This window comes from Microtus ochrogaster, linkage group LG5, assembly GCF_000317375.1.
Source record: "Microtus ochrogaster isolate Prairie Vole_2 linkage group LG5, MicOch1.0, whole genome shotgun sequence".
Taxonomy (NCBI): domain Eukaryota; kingdom Metazoa; phylum Chordata; class Mammalia; order Rodentia; family Cricetidae; genus Microtus; species Microtus ochrogaster.
The window spans coordinates 47,084,489-47,102,493 of NC_022031.1; the positions used below are offsets into that span (position 1 = coordinate 47,084,489).

The 18,005-nt window shown below is 42.7% G+C and overlaps 1 protein-coding gene across 3 annotated transcripts in view; it reads left to right on the plus strand.

Annotated features, from left to right (window-relative positions):
- The window catches only part of Slc44a1 (solute carrier family 44 member 1), a 158,026-nt gene that overhangs the window by 41,313 nt on the left and 98,708 nt on the right, over positions 1-18,005 (plus strand). For all 3 annotated transcript variants that reach the window (XM_026786600.1, XM_005362191.3, XM_013351888.2), the window contains exons 2-3: positions 113-202; positions 9,009-9,151. In XM_026786600.1, coding sequence (XP_026642401.1) covers positions 113-202; positions 9,009-9,151 — 233 coding nt within the window. The remainder of the gene's footprint in view (positions 1-112; positions 203-9,008; positions 9,152-18,005) is intronic.

The window sequence follows — 18,005 nt, forward strand, 5'->3', positions numbered from 1 at the left end:
AGACATTGTCCAGCCAAGAAAAGGATGTGGGTTAAAATGGTGTGTTTGTACCTTTCCAGTTTTAACTAAAATCAGCACTTACCATGTTCTCTTGCTTTGTATTTTGAATTAGAGCTCCAAGCGAGAATGGAAGCCCTTGGAGGACCGTAGCTGCACAGACATACCATGGCTGCTGCTCTTTGTCCTCTTCTGCATTGGGATGGTAAGGACACTCAGGCTAACCAGCCTCGGCTCTGGATGCACGGGAATGAGGCAGGAGGGGTAGCTTCCAGCGGATCTCTGTGTGTGTATCTTATCTCTTCCCTACAGTTATAATTGGGATAATTGGAGGGCCTGAGAAGCCATCAAGGGTGGGTTAATTTCTCTCTAGTGCAATTCAGTAGTAGTATTTGGTATTCCCTTGCTATTTTACTTTCTTTTATTTGTCTGTTTTGTTGCATGAAAACTGAGATTTGAAAAGGAGCCAATGAGAGTCTTAACCCTTTCACCCAATCATTTGAGGAAGCCAGATCATTTGATGCAAGTTTGTAGTCAAGTGTTTCTGTCCCTCCTCCCAGCTCCCAAATCATGACATGGAGACTTATTATTAATTATGAAAGCTCAGCTGATAACTTAGGCTTGTTACTAACTAGCTATAACTTAACCCATTTTATCGATCAACTTTTTTTCTCGTGACTTTATTACCTTTACTCTACTGCCCACGCTGCTTCTTCTCCGTCTGGCTGTTGACTCTATTTCCGCACTTCTTCCCAGCATCCTCTCTGCCCCCCAAATCCTGCCTAGCTATTGGCCATTCAGCTTTTTATTAAACCAATCCCAGTGACAAATCTTTGCAGTGTACAAGAAGATTATTCCACAGCACCGGTTTCTTTGGAATCTTATCTTGAATGGGTAGTTGAGAATGCTGAGTACCAACTCCTCCAGCCATACAAGCCTCCTGGTTATTTTCGGGCTGGTCACTTCTTTTCCCAGAGACTTGGCATGTCTTTGGAATTGTGAGGGTTTAGCTATTCAATATCCACCACACTTTTGAGTTCTCACAGTTTGAGTTCTTCCTGCAGGGGAAGAGGCTTCCCAGTGCTTTTTTCCCTCAGGTCAGCCCTAGGCCCGCTGTGATGGGTGGCATCTCTCTGGAAATCAGGATGTTGGTAGAGAGTATGAGGAGCAGAGTCTTGGGGCAATGTGCTGGGCATGCTGCCTGCCTGCCGGGGTTCTGGATATAGGGATTCATATAGGCAGGGTGGTAGGCCCCAAAAGGATTGACAGCTGGGTTACACTGACCGGTGTTTGGAACCTTAGAGGGCTATACCTATTGAGGAAGATTCTCAGGCCACTCGGCTAATGATGGAAGAGCTGCTCGCCCAGTTCTGTGCTTGGTCAGCGTTTTCTAGCACCCCTTCCCTCTTCATCAAGGGAACTTTTTTGTTTGTAATGAGAACGAAGCCTGATTAAGTACTAAGTACTGATTGTCTCAGAGGACTCGCTGATCTCCACTGCCTTCTGCTAGGCCCCTTCCTACTGACAAGTCTTCCAGAGACTTCTGGATCGCACATGTGGAACCACTAGAGGCCTCAACCTTCTTTTTGCGGGACACTTTGCCCTCCCTTTTCTATTTTTGAGACTATAATATAATCACACCACCCCCTTTCCCTTTTCTCCCTCTAAACCTCCCATATCCCCCTCCCTACCCTCCTTCAAATTCAAGGCCCTTTTTCTGTGGTTATTGTATACATATCTGTGCATACATATATTCCTAAATATAACCCAGTTAGTGCTTCGTTCTCCAGCTCTCGGTCTTCCACTCAGCGTGCAATCACACTGTCGTGAGCAGCCTTGGTCTTGTGATCGGTATTTTTGGCCCCATCTTCCCGCATTTTCTATAGAGGTTCTTTTGGGAGGTGTTGGTTTTTGTCTGTAATGAAAGTCGTCAGGATTCCTTGGCTCTCTGCACACCGCAGACATCATCTGTGACACATAGCTAGTAGCCACAGATGTAGGTACAGTTCTAATCCCCAGCAGAGGAAAAGAAAACAGTACATTTGAATGAGATACGATAAGCTTAGGAACATAAGGAGTATTTGTTTCAAAGATAAAAAAGTACAGTTTTATCACATTTAGGACACATAGAAAAAGTCAGAATACTAATTTCCGAGCTCAGGCCTTCTGAGGTACCATTCAGGAGTTTGCTCGGTTCAGAGGACTCACTTCAGAAGTTCAGCATGCATGAATATTCACAAGGAGAACAGAAAGACTGCCTACTAAAGTCGGTCCACGGCTTTTCCACACCCAATGTAACCACAGAGCAAATAGCAACTGACCTTCAGAATTATGTCTGAAAAACATGTGCCCTGCCACCCAAGGTGCTTCTGATTTTCTGTGCTTGAGTAGCCCTGGAAAGTGCAGTCATTAATGTTGATGGACTGACTGGGGGCGACTTGAGCATAAGGGGCTGTTTACTGAGATGTTTTAATGCAGCGGTAGTTAATATGATGCCGAGTTCATCCTGCTAGTAATTAAGACCCACCATGTGTGCTTTTAAATACGGCACGGCTTTCTTTGTTTTGGAGTGAATCTTTAAATAGTTGCTTTCCCTTGGAACTGAGCTGATGTCACGTCTCTCCATGAGGACACGGAAGTAATCTAAAAGTTCTGCTGCCCATCTTGCATGCACAGCTAAGGTTCACAGTTTTTGCTTCTGGTTTCTTGGCTTTGTTTTATATGTTTTTTTTTTTCATTCACCCCCTTTGAATTTCATTCTGTAGTGAATCATATCCCAGATGCTCAGGGTTCAAAGTGTTACCCATTCCAAAATTTTAAAAGTGTTTGGATGGCTCACCGGACAAAGGAGCCTTGTGCCCAACCTGATGACGGGGTTTGAGCTACCGGACTCACATGGTGGAAGGAGAGAACGGATTCTCTTTAGTTGTCCTGTGACCTCCCTGTGCACATGTGCACACAAATATAAAATGTAAAATTTGATCATTTGCGAATATATACAATGAGATCAAGTATCTTGGGCATGGAACCCAAGTCTCAACAAAATTCCTTCATGCTTCATGTATATCTTATATCCATACCCTGCAGGCAATTTTATATAGTTTTGGCTACAGCTCATCACAGGAGGTCATTCATGGCATTTTCCACACATGGCTCATGCTGGTCCTCAGAAAATTCCAGATCTTGAAGCATTTTAGACTTTGGATTTTCAGATTAGGAATGTTCCATCTGGATTGATTTTTATTCTTCAAAAACTTTAGCAATTTTTTTTTGTTAGCTTTAAAATAATTATTATTTTATTTTGTTTGTATCAGTGTTTTGCCTGCATGTATATTTGTGTGCCACACATGTACCTGGTGGCTGTAGAAGTCAAAAGAGGGTGTCAGGTCTGGAACTGGGGTTATGGATGGTTGTGAGCTGCTGTATGGGTGCCGAGATTGAACCTGGGTCCTGTACAAGAGTAACGAATGCTTTTAACTGCCGAGGCCACCTCTCCAGTTCCATCTGGAATTTTAAAACATACACTCAACGAGCATCTGTTGAACATTATTAATCTATGTTCACATTTTCCTTTAAGTAGCTCATGTAACTCTGAACTATCCAGTAAGATAGAGTCTACACCAGTGTGTGAGCAAGGTGTAGTGATGTAGTATTAGCTTATCTAGTAAGTGACAAAGATAAGAGCTTTCTCTGTTCCTTCAGTGATACACCCTGCTTGCTCCTTTCTTAGACCATTCCCGGTTAGCTTGTAGCTTTGTAGTCTTAACCTTGATACTTAGACTCTAGTTAGACGTATTGAAACCCTGTTGTCTTTCACCCACCTACGTTATTAAATCTTTTTATTTGCACATGCCCATTTCCTTGTCATTATTTATTTCTTATTCTCTAATAACAAGGTTTTTAGTGCCTGAGTTGCCAAGAACTTAAGGTGCTTTCCAAGGTGAATTGTTATCATCATTCATGCTTGAATTTAATTTTGGGGGGAGTGGGAACCGGGGGGGGGGTTACAAAGTCTTGCCGGCAGACTGGGCTTCAAATCATAATCTTCCAGCCCTAGCTTCCTGAGTGCTGGATTTACAGGCATGTGCTGGTGTGCCTGGTCCCTGTTAGCCTGGTGCTTGCAATCCTCCTTCTGCTAGGATCATAGGTATGTTACCGTCATATCTGTTAGCCTGGTGCTTGCAATCCTCCTTCTGCTAGGATCGCAGGTATGTTACCATCATATCTGGCATAACAGTGCATTTCCAGATTCCTGTTTTCAATTTTCCATATTGAAAATATTGTATCTTCAGCCAGGTAGTTCTCACTTCTACCTATACACGACCGTCATCCAGAATTTATTTTGAAGTCTCATCCCTCAGCTCTCCATTAGTGAGGGTGCCAGATCCCTGGCGCTAGTGACCCGCCAGGGTGGAGATCCTGCTTGGTGCTCTGACAGATGACAGGAAGGGTTTGTGAGGGTGTGACGTGACTGCTTTGAGAAGGTGGCCTGGGAACTAGAGAGGTAGCTCAGACTGTTCTTCAAGAGGACCCAGGTTTAATTCCCAGCACCTACATGGCAGCTCATAACTGTCTATAACTCCAGCTTTCAACATCCTCACACAGACATACATGTAGGCAAAATACCAATGCACATAAAATTAAATTATTTTTATTTTATTTTATTTTTTCAAAAAAAAAATAAATTATTTTTTAAAAGGTGGCTTGAAAGGTGGAAGAGATTCTAGGTTGAACACTTTGGAGTTTAGGGCAGAAATCCAAATAAGTGGTGTGAAACTCAAAAGGCAGTGCTTTCAAACAAGGAGGAAAGGAAAGAGGTGGAAAAGTAAGTAATTAGTGCTGGGTCGCGGTGGCACACGCCCTTAATCCCAGCACTTGGGGGAGGATTTCTGTGAGTTCAAGGCCAGCCTGGTTGACAGACTCCAGGACAGGCTCCAAAGCTACTTAGAGAAACCCTGTCTCGAAAAACCAAAACAACAACAACAACAGCAACAACAACAAAACAAATTTAGGAGTCTGTAAGTAGTCTGCCTAGTGGATACCATGACACAGAGGTGGAAGAAAAATTAGCCCATTCTGAGGCCTGTTCTCTAGTGATTCTGGGTAGAATTTTTCAGCTCTAATCCTAACCTGTTTCTCCTAGAGTTCCAATCATGCTTTCTGTACCTACCAGAAATAGGCACCTAATTTTATGCCCCCCACAAACCATTCCATGGTAAAAATGACTTGAACCACCTAAAGGGCTTGTTAATCTAGGGCCCTTACACTTTATCCTCTTGGGGATATACTCTTTTTCATATGCTACAAAAAATGCGTATTGAGTACAGTTTTCTAGACTTGTCAAACATTTTTTTCTTCCGTTGAGAGCAATGCTTCCTCTTAAACTTTAAAGGAAGCCATAGATTTGGTGTGCTCACAGAAGCTTCATTTGCATAGGCATACCTTTGTGCCAGGCCTTCTATTCCGACTTATCTGCCAGATCCCAGCATCCTTTCTCATCCAGGATTCTTGGAAGAGGATCTCCAGACCCAAGTGCCACCCTGCTGCTTTAAATGTGTGTTACTGGGGAGATCGACTCTAGCACTGATTGCCACTTAGGATGTGATGGTGTTTGAGAAGAGCTAGGGGTACGGTATGTTGCTGTGAACTGCTGGGACACGGCTAGCCTGTCACTCATTTCCCCTGCTTACTATTTTTGCCACATTTTTTTGGCATATTCACATCCTCCTCCTACTCACCTCAGGTTTTGTTGAGCCCCCACCCCCACACCTAGTGAAGACCATCTGCTCTGCTCAGTTAAAACTTAGGTGTGAAAATCAAACGCGCACACGACAGGAACACGTAGCCTGGTGGTGCACAAGTCTAAGCAGAAATTTGTATTTAGGTAACGCTAGTCCTTAGAACAGGAGCGAGCAGCACAGTTTTCTCATTTGCAAGTTGTTCTCTCATTTCAGTGGTGGATAGTCAGTAGCCAGGTCTTGTCTGCGATCCCCTGTCCCTTAGCTCTCTGTACCTGTATCTGCTTTTAGTCACCGAGTTTTGTGAGTGCTCTGGCTGTGCCTCTCTGCACAGTAGTCCCCAAAACCCTTCAGTAGCTCGGTCAATCAGCATGCTTCCCTTACTCAGTAATAGTGACTGTGTCTCGCTCAGCATTGACAAAGGCTCTCCTGTGGTGTGATTTCTTTCTGCTGGGCGCCTTTTCCGTAGTCTTTCTGGAAAGCCATTAAAGTATTGAGTGTGTTCTGAAAAGCCTCTCCCATCCTGTTTTAATTTCATATACTGTGGGTTTTTTTTTCTCTTCTGAAATGATATTGTCGCCTGCATTTGAATTTTAGTGTTTTTCTTTTTTACAGAGATTGGAATTTTAATTAGATTGGGCCTTGTTCTGAATCATCTTGCTCGTATCAAGCAGGAAGTCTCTAGGACAATAGTCATTGTTTCTCACCCCTTAGTGACTTGCTACCCACCCTTACCTTACCCCATCTCACCCTTGCAGCTTCTCTGCTGTAGTACTTCTGGAAGCTTCTAGGAATTTTAAATGACCAATGTGAAAATATGACAGTGTCCCAGTTTGGCATATGAATATATATGTGTGTGTGTGTGTGTGTGTGTGTAAACACACATATTTCTCACATAATTTATGCCCTGTCACATCCCTGAGGTGGCGTATAGTGAAGAGGAGGAACCCATAGTATTGAACAGTACTGTTAAAAAAACAACCAGGAAGGGAAATCAGAAACCCTTTGAAGGAATCCTAACAAAATTTCTATACCTCCTATAAATAGTGAAAGAAGAACATAACCTTCTAACTAACCACTCTGCTGTTCCAGACTAGTGAAGAACTTTAGTTGTGGCCTGACAGTGCTTCTGTGTGAGGACAGAATTACCAGCGTTATTACTCATTACCCCCGCCTCACGGAACCTTGTTCTGACACAGGGAACAAAGGGGGGTTTGTCACTTCTTGGTACTGATGTCAACCTCTGCGGGCTGACTTCATTGTTCAGATTTACTACTAACGGCCCCCGTGTATCGATCACCTGCCAGGTAGCAGACACTTAGCCAGAGACTGGATCTGTGTTGTCGCCATCATGCTGAGGGATGGGCTGCTTGCTGTTAGAGATGAGGAGAGCAGAATGGATGTTGGTGATTGGATCAAAGGCTCCCAGGTAGTAATGTTAGGGGGAGTCCATCCACTATACTTATTCCCTTTGTTACCCCCTGATCTTTCTTGGTATCCTTCCCTTACTATAGCAAGTGCTTGAGACAGCCACCTTATGAAGTGAAAAGGTTTATTTTGACTTAAAGTTTTAGAGCGTTCAGTCTGATGCTTTGGGGCCAGTGCTTGGCCCCTTGTGGTAGGAACATGGAATAGAGCAGAGTCACCTCATGCCCTGACAGTGAGAGATTATGAAGCAACAGCCACGGCCTCACAGTCCCACAAAGGCATTGTGTAGCCTGAAGACATGCCGGGCTGGCTTGTTACACAGCCATACCCACCCAGTCACGTCATAAGCTCATAGGTTGGGGACTTTGAACACAGATTTTTGGGAGACATTTTGGATCCAAATGATAGAAAAATTCTCCATTGTAGCCTCTGTATTTACCCTTACTTAGGATCTTGCTCAGCACACAGCACCCTAATTAGTCTTTCCCGCATACATGCCCTGGTTCCTAATATCAGTATAGGAGCTATTTATTAAGCTCTCACTACCATGCTCTTTAATCCCTACCCAGCTCAAGGAGCTACATCCTCTATGCCTATTTGTCAGGTGAGTAAACGGAGGAAGAAAGTCGATTGAGTCCCAGACTAGAAAATTGGGCAGTTACCCTTCTCAGTCCGCTTTCTCACAGAGTATGCTTTTAGAAGCTTCCACTGAATAGAGCTGTGCTTGCATCTCTCATTATCTGTACAAAGTCAGAAGAGCTATCTGGAAAAGAGAGTTTATAGATTTGTAGGCTTTTTGGGTAAGTATGCGTAGTGGGGAGAATGCTTTTCTGTGAGGAATTGCTTGAGACTGGAGCATGCACCTCTGCAGCCTGAGATCCAGCAGCACCATTGAGAAAAGAATTGCTGGTGACTGTCTCTGCCTTCATAACCTGATTAAGAATAGCAGAAGTGAGTCCTCTCGATGGCCAGGCCACCCCCTCTCCCCGTGTCCAGTGCAGCCAATGTATCAGCCATTGCTGATCTTACTTGCTGTTCTTATGCGTGTTATGCTGTGGCTGCCTTTGGCTTCCCTTGCTTGGTTGTGATCAGCTCATGTCTGACTCAGCAAGCATGATATGGTCCCTAGTGTCTACCATTTGCCTTTGGGACCAGGAAGAAGCATATTCCCCTGAGATAAGTGACCTTTACAGTCCATGAAGCCAGTGGCCCACTCTCCCTCCACTCTCCTGTATCAAGAGTGAGCTTCATGATGTAAGTCTTGGCCCTTATGCAGCTTTGTTGCAGGAAGGTTGTGTGAAGTGATGATTCAGACCTCACAGCCTGTTGCTCTCTGGATTTTAACCCCCTCTGTATCCTTTGTTGTTCATTTAACAGAGCTCTTTTATGACCAAGGAAAACTAGTGAATGACGACAGCTGACTTTGATTCTACATACTGATCTTTACTAGCTTTTGTGGCCTTGGGTAGTGTATGTAACCTCCCCAGGCCCTGGTTTCCACCTCAGGAGAATTGGAGAATGTTTGATAAATACCCTGCATGCAGCCTGGCCCAGAGCAGGTGTTCAGTGTGGAGGCACTGCCATGAATGTCACAAAATGCAAAGGTGATCCTAAGAGATGGAAGGTTGGGATTTGTTTTGTTCCAGAAGCAAATGGTATTCCCCTGTGGACTTCTTCATGCTCTTCCCATGCAGACCAAGGAAAACAGTGTAATAGTGTTTGCTATAAGGAAATATAGCTCTTTGTTCCCTTCAGCAGACAAAAGAAGCTCATTATCATATCAAGTAGCGACTGTTGCTATTGAAATGGTTTATTTGTGTGTGTTTTTTCTGTTTTCTTTCCTAGGGATTTATTTGTGGCTTTTCAGTAGCAACAGGTGCAGCCGCCAGACTAGTGTCAGGATACGACAGCTATGGAAATATCTGTGGGCAGAGAAATGCGAAGCTGGAAGCAATACCAAACAGTGGCCTGGACCACACTCACCGGAAGTGAGTAGACCCTTGCATGATGGAGGGAGGGAAGTACAGGAAGGCATGCTTTCTTTCTACCCTAAAAAGCTATGGAATAGTTTATAAACTTCTTATAGAAGAGGTTTTGTTGTTGTCTTGATGTGGTATTTACTCTCTCCTGTTTTCATTTAACAAATACATTCTCCAGGGAACAAAATTAATACCTTGTTAATGGGCCACCTTGAAGTTTTAGTGGATAAAGAAAGCCCTGATTTGGAAGGGTCCCTCTAGTGCTCTGTCTTCCCATTAGCGTTTAGGTTATGTTCTACCCCTTAACCCAGAAAGTAAGGTAATATTTTCCTTGTTAAGGTTGTACTTCATGGGAGACGGGTTAGATGACAGTGGATATCCAAGCCTTAAAGTTTCAGAGTGATACTTTGTGATTGCATCATTTATGAGTATATAAGCCTTTCCAGTTTCAGAAAAGCTGTATCTTCTTTGATAGACTGTAAAATTTGCTTTGGGTTATCACTGTTCATCTTTAGGATTTCCTGAAACTCCTGACTTTAATTGTCCTTTTTATTCAAGAGCTATTATTTCATTTCTATTGTCAACGAGGACAATGTATTTCATCCAGTAAACACATTGTACGTATGATTGCTGTATGGTCTTTTTTCATTCTTCAGACTGTGAGCGAATATACCATCAAACTTCATTATGTTATTTCAAGTCGAACCAGGTCTTCAGAATTAATAAAATTATTTGCAAGATAACAAGGCTAATTAGTCTAATATACTTTATAGAAAAAGTCAGATCAGAACATTTTGAGGTTGTAGCAGGCAACTGCCATGAAGACAATTTGTAACAACTTATTGTGTGAATCTATTGGCTGAATCTTGACCCCTCTGTATAAAGTGAACTTGATGATTTCACAAACTTGAAGAACTTTGAATAGTTATCCTTTCTTAGACAAGTTCTCCCTCTAATGAGAAAGAAGTCAAGTAAAGTTTTAAGAAACAACGATTAATGTATGTGTAGCGTCTCACAGTTGACAAGCATTTACCACTCTGTGATGCATGAGTAACAAAGGCTTCGACAGGCTCAGGCAACTGCCTAGGCTGAGTGACTGTGAGCATCTTTCCTGACATGCACTGGCATCCTGCATCCTTTGAGAGGAGTGGTGACAGAGTCTTGGCAGTTGAGAAAACGGGTTTATTTCTGCTTTTTTTATAATTGCCTCATGTATAATTAATACACGTTTCAGACTTTGGGTCAGTTTTTGTACTGAGAGTACCTCTATCTTTTTCTTTGTGGACTTTTTATTTTCAAATAATTTTGAACATGTAGAAGTTGAAAAGCATCAATAGCACCTGTGTCATAAGATGCCCTTAAAGTCCCCAATACTGTTAAATGGACCAAGTATATGATACTCTCAGCTGGGGGCATAGGAAGGAGAGGGTCTCTGACTTCAGCCCACTGTCCTCATGTTTCCCTTCATGACTTGCCTGTGATTCTGAACACGAATGTGCCCTAACACATGCAGGTCCCACTCTCTACATTTAACCCTGTGGTGTTCATCAGCTTGGGCAGGGTAGGGGCGGGGCAGATTCCAAACCTTTTGAGCTTTTTATATACACATTGGCCTCTGGTAAATAAAAAGCATATATTATTCTGAGAAGACTCATTTTCTGTGACTATTTTGCACAGTCAAAAGCCATTCGTGTTTAACTATAGGGAAAATGGGTTTCCAAGTAATTTTTTCTTAACTCATATGCACATATTTAATATGTATTTTTGTGTCTTTTTTTTTTTTTTTTTTGAGACAGGATCTACTTGTGTAGCCCTGACTGGTCTGAAACTCTCTATGTAGACCAGACTGGGCTTGAAATCACAGAGATACACCTGCCTTATCCTCCCCGGTGCTGGGATTTGAAGGCCTGTGTCATCATGCCCACTTAGGTATTTTTAACCCCCGCTTCATCTCCTCTTCACCTTTTCAGTGTAACCCAGCCAAACATTTCTGTCTCTAAGTGGTAATGATTTTCACGGCTGGTAGAATCTTAGATATCCATTTTCAGGTTAGTCTGCCTATTTGAACTGTGACAAGCAGGCAGCATTCTTTGTATTAGCTTTATTTCACTCCTCTTCCCGCCACATGCATTGGGTGCCCTTGTCTGTAGCCATTTTGGTCTTTCCTCAGTTAACATGGCACTCTCATCCCTGGGCTGTAGGCTGACACTCGATTGCTTTCTCCTAACTTTCATCTCAAGGCCGTTCCACAGTTCCTGGTCCTCCTTTGGCGATCATATCTATCTGTTGAGTCATGTGACAACAAAACCTCTGACATTCTTTCTCGAGTGTTGTCTCTTCTGTTACAAAATTCTTTTCCTTCCCATTTTCCATGTAGCTAACCTCTCCTCATCCTCCGTCTCTCTCAGCAGAAAGGTCACTATCCAGAGAAGATGTCTTGGGCTTCACAAGTTAAAATGTGAGACTGACATTCTACCTACCAAATGAAAAAGCACCTATCGCAATTTTAAATAGCCATTTGAAAGCACAGTCTCCTTGTGGCCTGTAATATAAATAATTCTGCGTGTTTCTTCACTCTTTGTCTTTCCGGTATGCTGTGAAAGCCATAGGCCTGCTCTTTCCAGCGTTGGATCCTTAGTTGTAGCCCGGTCAGGAATGAAGTAGGCAATCCATGTAACACTTGCTGAATGAGTGTATGAGTTCACTCTAAGGAGTGAAGTACTGAGTTTGAGGGTCTGAATATTTCAGGATTATTAGTGCATATTGCTGAATGACTTTCCATAAAGACTGTTGCATTTATGATCCCACCAACAGTGTCTGAGATTGCTTTATCTTTGTTAGTATTATTAGGTTTTATTCCTTACTAATTTGATAAATCATAGAATAGTGTTTTATAGCTTTAATTTGCATGCCTTTGGTTATTAATGTGGGTAAAGCCCCTCCCCCACCCGTTAGCCTCTCCTGAAGACTACTGTGCTTAGCATATCTATTCTTGGTCTTCTTATCTGTAATCAGCTCTATCCTTTATGCTGTGATAGGATTAAGTTCTTGAAAATAGGGCTTTTATTTAGCCATTTTCCTCTTCAAGAGCCTTTGCTTTCCTGCTGTGGTCTATAGTGTCAAAGATGAGCCCACTCAGCCCCTGACCTTCAGGCCTTTTGAGATCTGGACCCATATCACCTACCCAGCCCTCTCCCACTGTTCCTCAGTGTGATGTTATTACTGTCTCTGGCATTTGATTGATTCTACTTTTGTGCTGTTCCTTCTGCTCGTCTGCCTCTCTGAACCTTTGAAACCCTTACACCAGGTCTCCCAGCTGACCTTTTTCTGAAGTGTTTCAGAATACCCCTGTCCCTTAGTGAGTCACCCTTTACCGTGGTTGCCTGAACCTTCCTGTCTCATACTCATTATCCTGTTGCCTTCAATTTGCTCTCTGATTATATTGTGTTTCTCATGTGCATTAATTATTGGTTGCTAGGTAACTGTAGTATTGCAAACTTAGTGACTTAAAGCAAGACACATTTGTCTCGTCAGTGTCTGTCTGTCCAGAAGTCCAGGTGTAGAGGTGGGGGTGGGACTTTACTCCATCAGAACAGCAGAGAAGCATCTAGAGAATCTCCTCGGACAGTGGCGGTTACACCCCTGTGCAGTACAGCAGGAAGGAATGTCACAGAAGAAAGCTGCTCGCCATGTGGAAATGACTCCTGTATTTGCTGTCACCGTGGAAGTCATGGACGTCATCCTTGTCATATTTGTGCTGGTGAGGCACAAATTTCAGCTCTCACTCAAACTCACGGAAGAAAGAATTACATAAAGACCCGAACAAAAAAATCAGGGGTAAGGGAGGCCTCTTGGACTTTCTCATGCACTGCCACGCCCTGTCTTCCCGGAAGCAACATTTTTTGTAGCGCTCAGATCTGAGTACTCCTGTTCCTAGATAGGGGTTTATTTACTTGTAATTATCACAGGAGGAATGCCAGGCGAGAGGCGGGAGAAGGGGTCAGCTCTGTCTCATTTTAACCAAATGTTTAAGTTGCCGAGATGACTATAAGGCCAGCTGGCCTGAGTCTGAAAAAGCATGGGATAAAACTGGACTTGCTGAACATAGCGGACAATGAGGACTACTGAGAACTCAAGAACAATGGCAATGGGTTTTTGATCCTACTGCACGTGCTGGCTTTGGGGGGCCTTGGGCAGTTTGGATGCTCAACTTATTAAACCTGGATGGAGGTGGGCGGTCCTCGGACTTCCCACAGGTCAGGGAACCCTGATTGCTCTTCAAGCTGAGGAGGGAGAGGGTCTTGATCGGGGGAGGGGGAGGGAAATGGGAGGTGGTGGCGGGGAGGAGGCAGAAATCCTCAATAAATAAATAAATTAAAAAAAAACAATATATATATATTAACAACAGGCTCACAGCCTGTTGTTCTCAGTACTTTGAACAGTTATGAGTATCTGTATGGACAGGTCTTTAAATTATGATCTATATAATTTGATCACCCTTTAAAGTTGGTTAAAAAACAATAATAAAAAAAAAAGAATGTTCTTACTAGAAGCTGGGCAGTAGTGTTGCATGCAGAGACATGTGGGAGGCAGAGACAGGCGGATCTCTGTGAGTTCGACGTCAGCGTGGTCTACAAGAGCTAGTTCTAGGACAGGCTCCAAAGCTACAGAGAAACCCTGTCTTGAAAAAAAAAAAAAAAAGAATGTTCTTACTAGACAAGAAAAGTCCTATTGACCCTTCTAATAGTATGTTTTTTTTTTCCTCCCAGCAACACTTTGCATCTGAGTGATGTGTTTGTTGGTGTAACAAGGTTTTACAGGAAACTATCCCCTCGGTGTTTATACAGTATAGGAAAGCCTCAACTTCAGATGTAATTAAATTTATTTCTGAGTTGATTGAGAAATGTAATACTTTCCTGCATAGAAGCAAAATCTGAGAAGGTCTAAGTCTGGGTCAACTCAGATACACTCATTTGTTATAGAGCCAGAGAGTTCTAAAATATGTAAGATCATTTATCTAACAACAGCCTGCCAAACATGCTTGAATGGAGAGTGACTTACCTTGTAGCTGAGCTTTGGTGATGATGCTACCCATCATGGGTTGGGCTTAGAGCCCAACTTTTGATTGTAGGGAGTGGGTGGTGAACTGATTGGCAGCTCCAAAAATAAATCTCTTCTGCCACTCTTAATTTGGCCCATATTTTTTGAATCTATAATGTGTAAGCATCCTTAGAATGTATGTGAAAGTTATTGCTGTCATTAGTATTATAAAGAGAAGGGTTTATTAGTCTCGCAGGCTGCTCTGTTGTGACCAGATGGTCAATGTCATCGTATGATGGTGGGATAGGTGCTGGGAACAGAGACATCTGAAGACAGGAGTGTTGGTGTGGGCGGAGCAGAGATGCATCAGTTAGCGTCCAGATATCCGAATTAGTTCCCGGAAATGTGCTGGGGCAAGGAGTCTTGCTTTGTTGGCCTCTGAGAGGAGACTTGAGGTAGTGGGAAGGGCTTGGTGTTTCCACAACAAATATTCTCGCTTCCTGGGTGCTCAGAGGAGAGGGTATGGCAAGGGGGCGGCATTCTTAGGGTAGGGAGGAAGGGCATGTTCTTAGTTGTTCTGAATGAGGTCGTCTGTTGTGAGAACCGTGCCCTCCTTCCTGTACGCACGATCTTGCTAAGTGTCAACTTTCTTTATTACACTGAGGTTTCCCCAGTGTCTGTCTTACCAGTATTGATTTCTTTTATAGGTTCCAAAGATGTGCTTTCCCACCAATCTAATTTTCTAATTTTTTTGCATAATCCTCTAGGAAATGGGGTGAAAACCACGAGAATGTAGTGAATTTAGCTAGCAGGTTGCCACATCTGTGCTAGAAGGGACCTTGAGATCATTGAGCTCCTGTATTATTTAGGACCTGGCATCTAAGACATCTGAATGACTTATGGAGACATGTAAAAATACTCCTTTATATCCCCACGGAACTGATCCAGTAAGTAAACACTTGCAAATACCCAAATCAGTTCCTGCTTGCATCCCTCTTAGAAATGGCCTAGTATTTGCTTATAACCTATGCATGTCCTTCCGTGGACTTAACCGTCTCTAAATTATTTATAATACCCAATACTGAGTTAAGAGCTGTTATGCCATATTGTTTAGAGAATATTAAGAAAAACAATTCTGAATATGACAGTAAAGGTGAAATTTTTCCTCTAATTTATTATTATTATTTTATTATTTATTTATTGGCCGTGTTTAGTTAAACAGACAGGTGCTGAGGCCACGGCTCTGGGCGCCGACTCCAATAGCAGGCCAGTCTCAGCTCACCGTGTCTGTGTCCTGCCCCATCTTTTCTGCGTGCACTGCCTCCTGTGAGCTGTGCAGTGTTTTGGGGTTTGCACCTTTTCCATTCTGGAGATTCCTGTCCATATTTAAACTGAAAACAGCTGTTAGGGAACATGGAGGGAAGTAGGTTCCCTAAAATCGTGACCACAGAGTCCTTGAAAGAGACCAAGTCTCTAAGGTTTTAAAGAATTTGAAAGCAATTGCAAATTTCTTTTTCTATGAGGAATATAAACTGTGATGGTGAACTACATAATTTTCATTTTATAGTTAGATTTTTGTTTTATGAGTTATATGTTTTTCATATTTATAGAAACATACCTACCGTATAGTTCTTAAGTAAGATAAGTGTTTCATGAGTAGTGGTCTTATTTTGGAGAAGTGTTGAGTTTTTTCAGGACACTAATGGCCAGTGTCCTAAAGGTTAGCCGCTCCATCTCATCTACCCCACATCTCTGGTCAGTGCCTAAGCTTGTGCAAAGGCGCATGTGGGGAGTTAGTAGTCAGTGTACTACTGTGCAGGATGGATTCATTCTTTAAATGATTGCCAGTCTTTCTGGCCCCATACCTGGTCATATAGCCTTCTGTTTTCCAGACAGTGGTTTTCTTTAGTAAGGCAATGTTTTGGTTGCCGTTATTGTTTTGTTTCTCAGACAAAACCTGCCTAGGCCAGCTGACCTCATACAGTGCTTCTGTCTCAGCCCCTTGATTTCTGGAATTACAGTTGTGTGCTGTTTTGCCTGATGTAATTTAATAACGCTTTAAGAAATATTAAAAAGGGTTTTCAAATCTTGTTTGCTGAAAATCTTTGGCTGTGTTTGAAAAAGAAAAAAGATGCAGGTAAAATTTGCTAAAATGATTGTTTTGAGGTTTCTGTGGCTAAGCGCAGCGCTTGGTGCTGGGACCAGACTCTCTTCTTACTGCTGTGTGCTCAAGGGTGATCATTCACCTTTCTTGAAAATTCTGGCTGGGCAGTGTTGGCACACGCCTTTCATCCCAACACTGGGAGACAGAGGCAGGTGGGTCTCTGTGAGTTCCAGACCAGCCATAGCTATGTAGAGAGAGCCTATCACTATTACCCCGCCACCCCCTCAAAAAAGTATACTTTTTTCCTTTGGGGCTGGAAAGATGGCTCAGTGGCTAAGCACACTGACTGCTTTCCCAGAGGCTCTGAGTTCAATTCCCAGTGTCCACATGACTGTTCACAACCATCTATAGATCCAGTTCCCTCTTCTGATGTGCACAGAATAAATAATAAATCATTAACAACAATTAAAAAAGAATTGAAGTTATTTTATCTGAACCTTAGCATACATTCATTGAAAATCAGTTGTGAGTTCCAGGCTGCTTCTTGTGGTAATGAAATAGAAAGTAGGCTAGGGGAAAGTAAAGTTGGCTTAAGTTCAGCTTTTCACTGTACACTCTTTTTCTTGGTCATTTTCTTTGGGTTAGAGTGTAAATCTGATGGTCTACTGATTGTAAGCAATGGGGTTCTACAGAAAGCAGTCTGAGTCTTTGCTGGTTCTCTATTCCAGGTTTCCCTAAGGCTAGAATCAAAGCATTGGCAGCGCTAAGGTGCTTTCTCATTGATCTGGGCAGTGAGTCATCTTCACACCTTACCTTAGTGCCAGTTCCTGTGACTTTAGGGGTGAGGTTCTGTTTCCTTCATTGTAAGGAGTCCTTTTCAGTGCCTACCATCAACCCAAGTATTCTTTACCTGTGTGTGACTCAGGAGGTATCATCACTGGGTCAAGGTCCTCCATGATGAGTCTTCCCTCGGGGCAGCTTCTTAGTTCTAGTGAAAGAGCCTTAACCAGCAATGGAGGGCTGAAGAATAAGGTAGGTTCAGTCAGATGTAGAACCCCAATTTGGTAGATAGAGGTTCAGGTTAAGGCTTACCATCTTAGCCTTAGAGGTTGGGCTGATGCAGGGTGAAGATTTATACCTGAGAAAGAACTTCCAGCTGTCTCATGGAATCGAAGCAGAAAGATGAGATATAGAACTTTTCTCCATTGTACTACAGCCTGAGTTTTCCAGTGCTCTTCAGAGCAGCCAGCAGCTCGCCTGCTTGTTTTCACAGTTTGTTTAAATAGGTGGATGTGTTCTTAGTCAGTGATATGTTCTCAGTCTTCAGCATTTTCGCTTCGCTTTGAAAGAAATCCCCAACCCCAGTCTCCCATCAAATACTTTCAGGTGCCAACCTTAGCTTGCTAAATTCTGGTTTAGCATAAAATGAGAAAGAATACCCTAGGGAGAGACCTCAAATGAACCTGCATTTGTTGGCTTCCTATCCCACAAGCATCATCTGCTTTCAGGAATGGGGACTCAAGATCAAACTGAAACTTGCTGTATCGTTTAGTGCATTTTTCGCTTGTTGTCGCTCACAGAAAATGTTAGAAATTGTAAAGTCTAAATTTTCAAATGGCAAGTTTATGGAGGCATAGTTGCAAAAATAATTTTTGTTATATTTTGAGATCTCATTACTTTTTAGCTTTTTTTTTTTTTTTTTTTTTTTTTTTGGTTTTT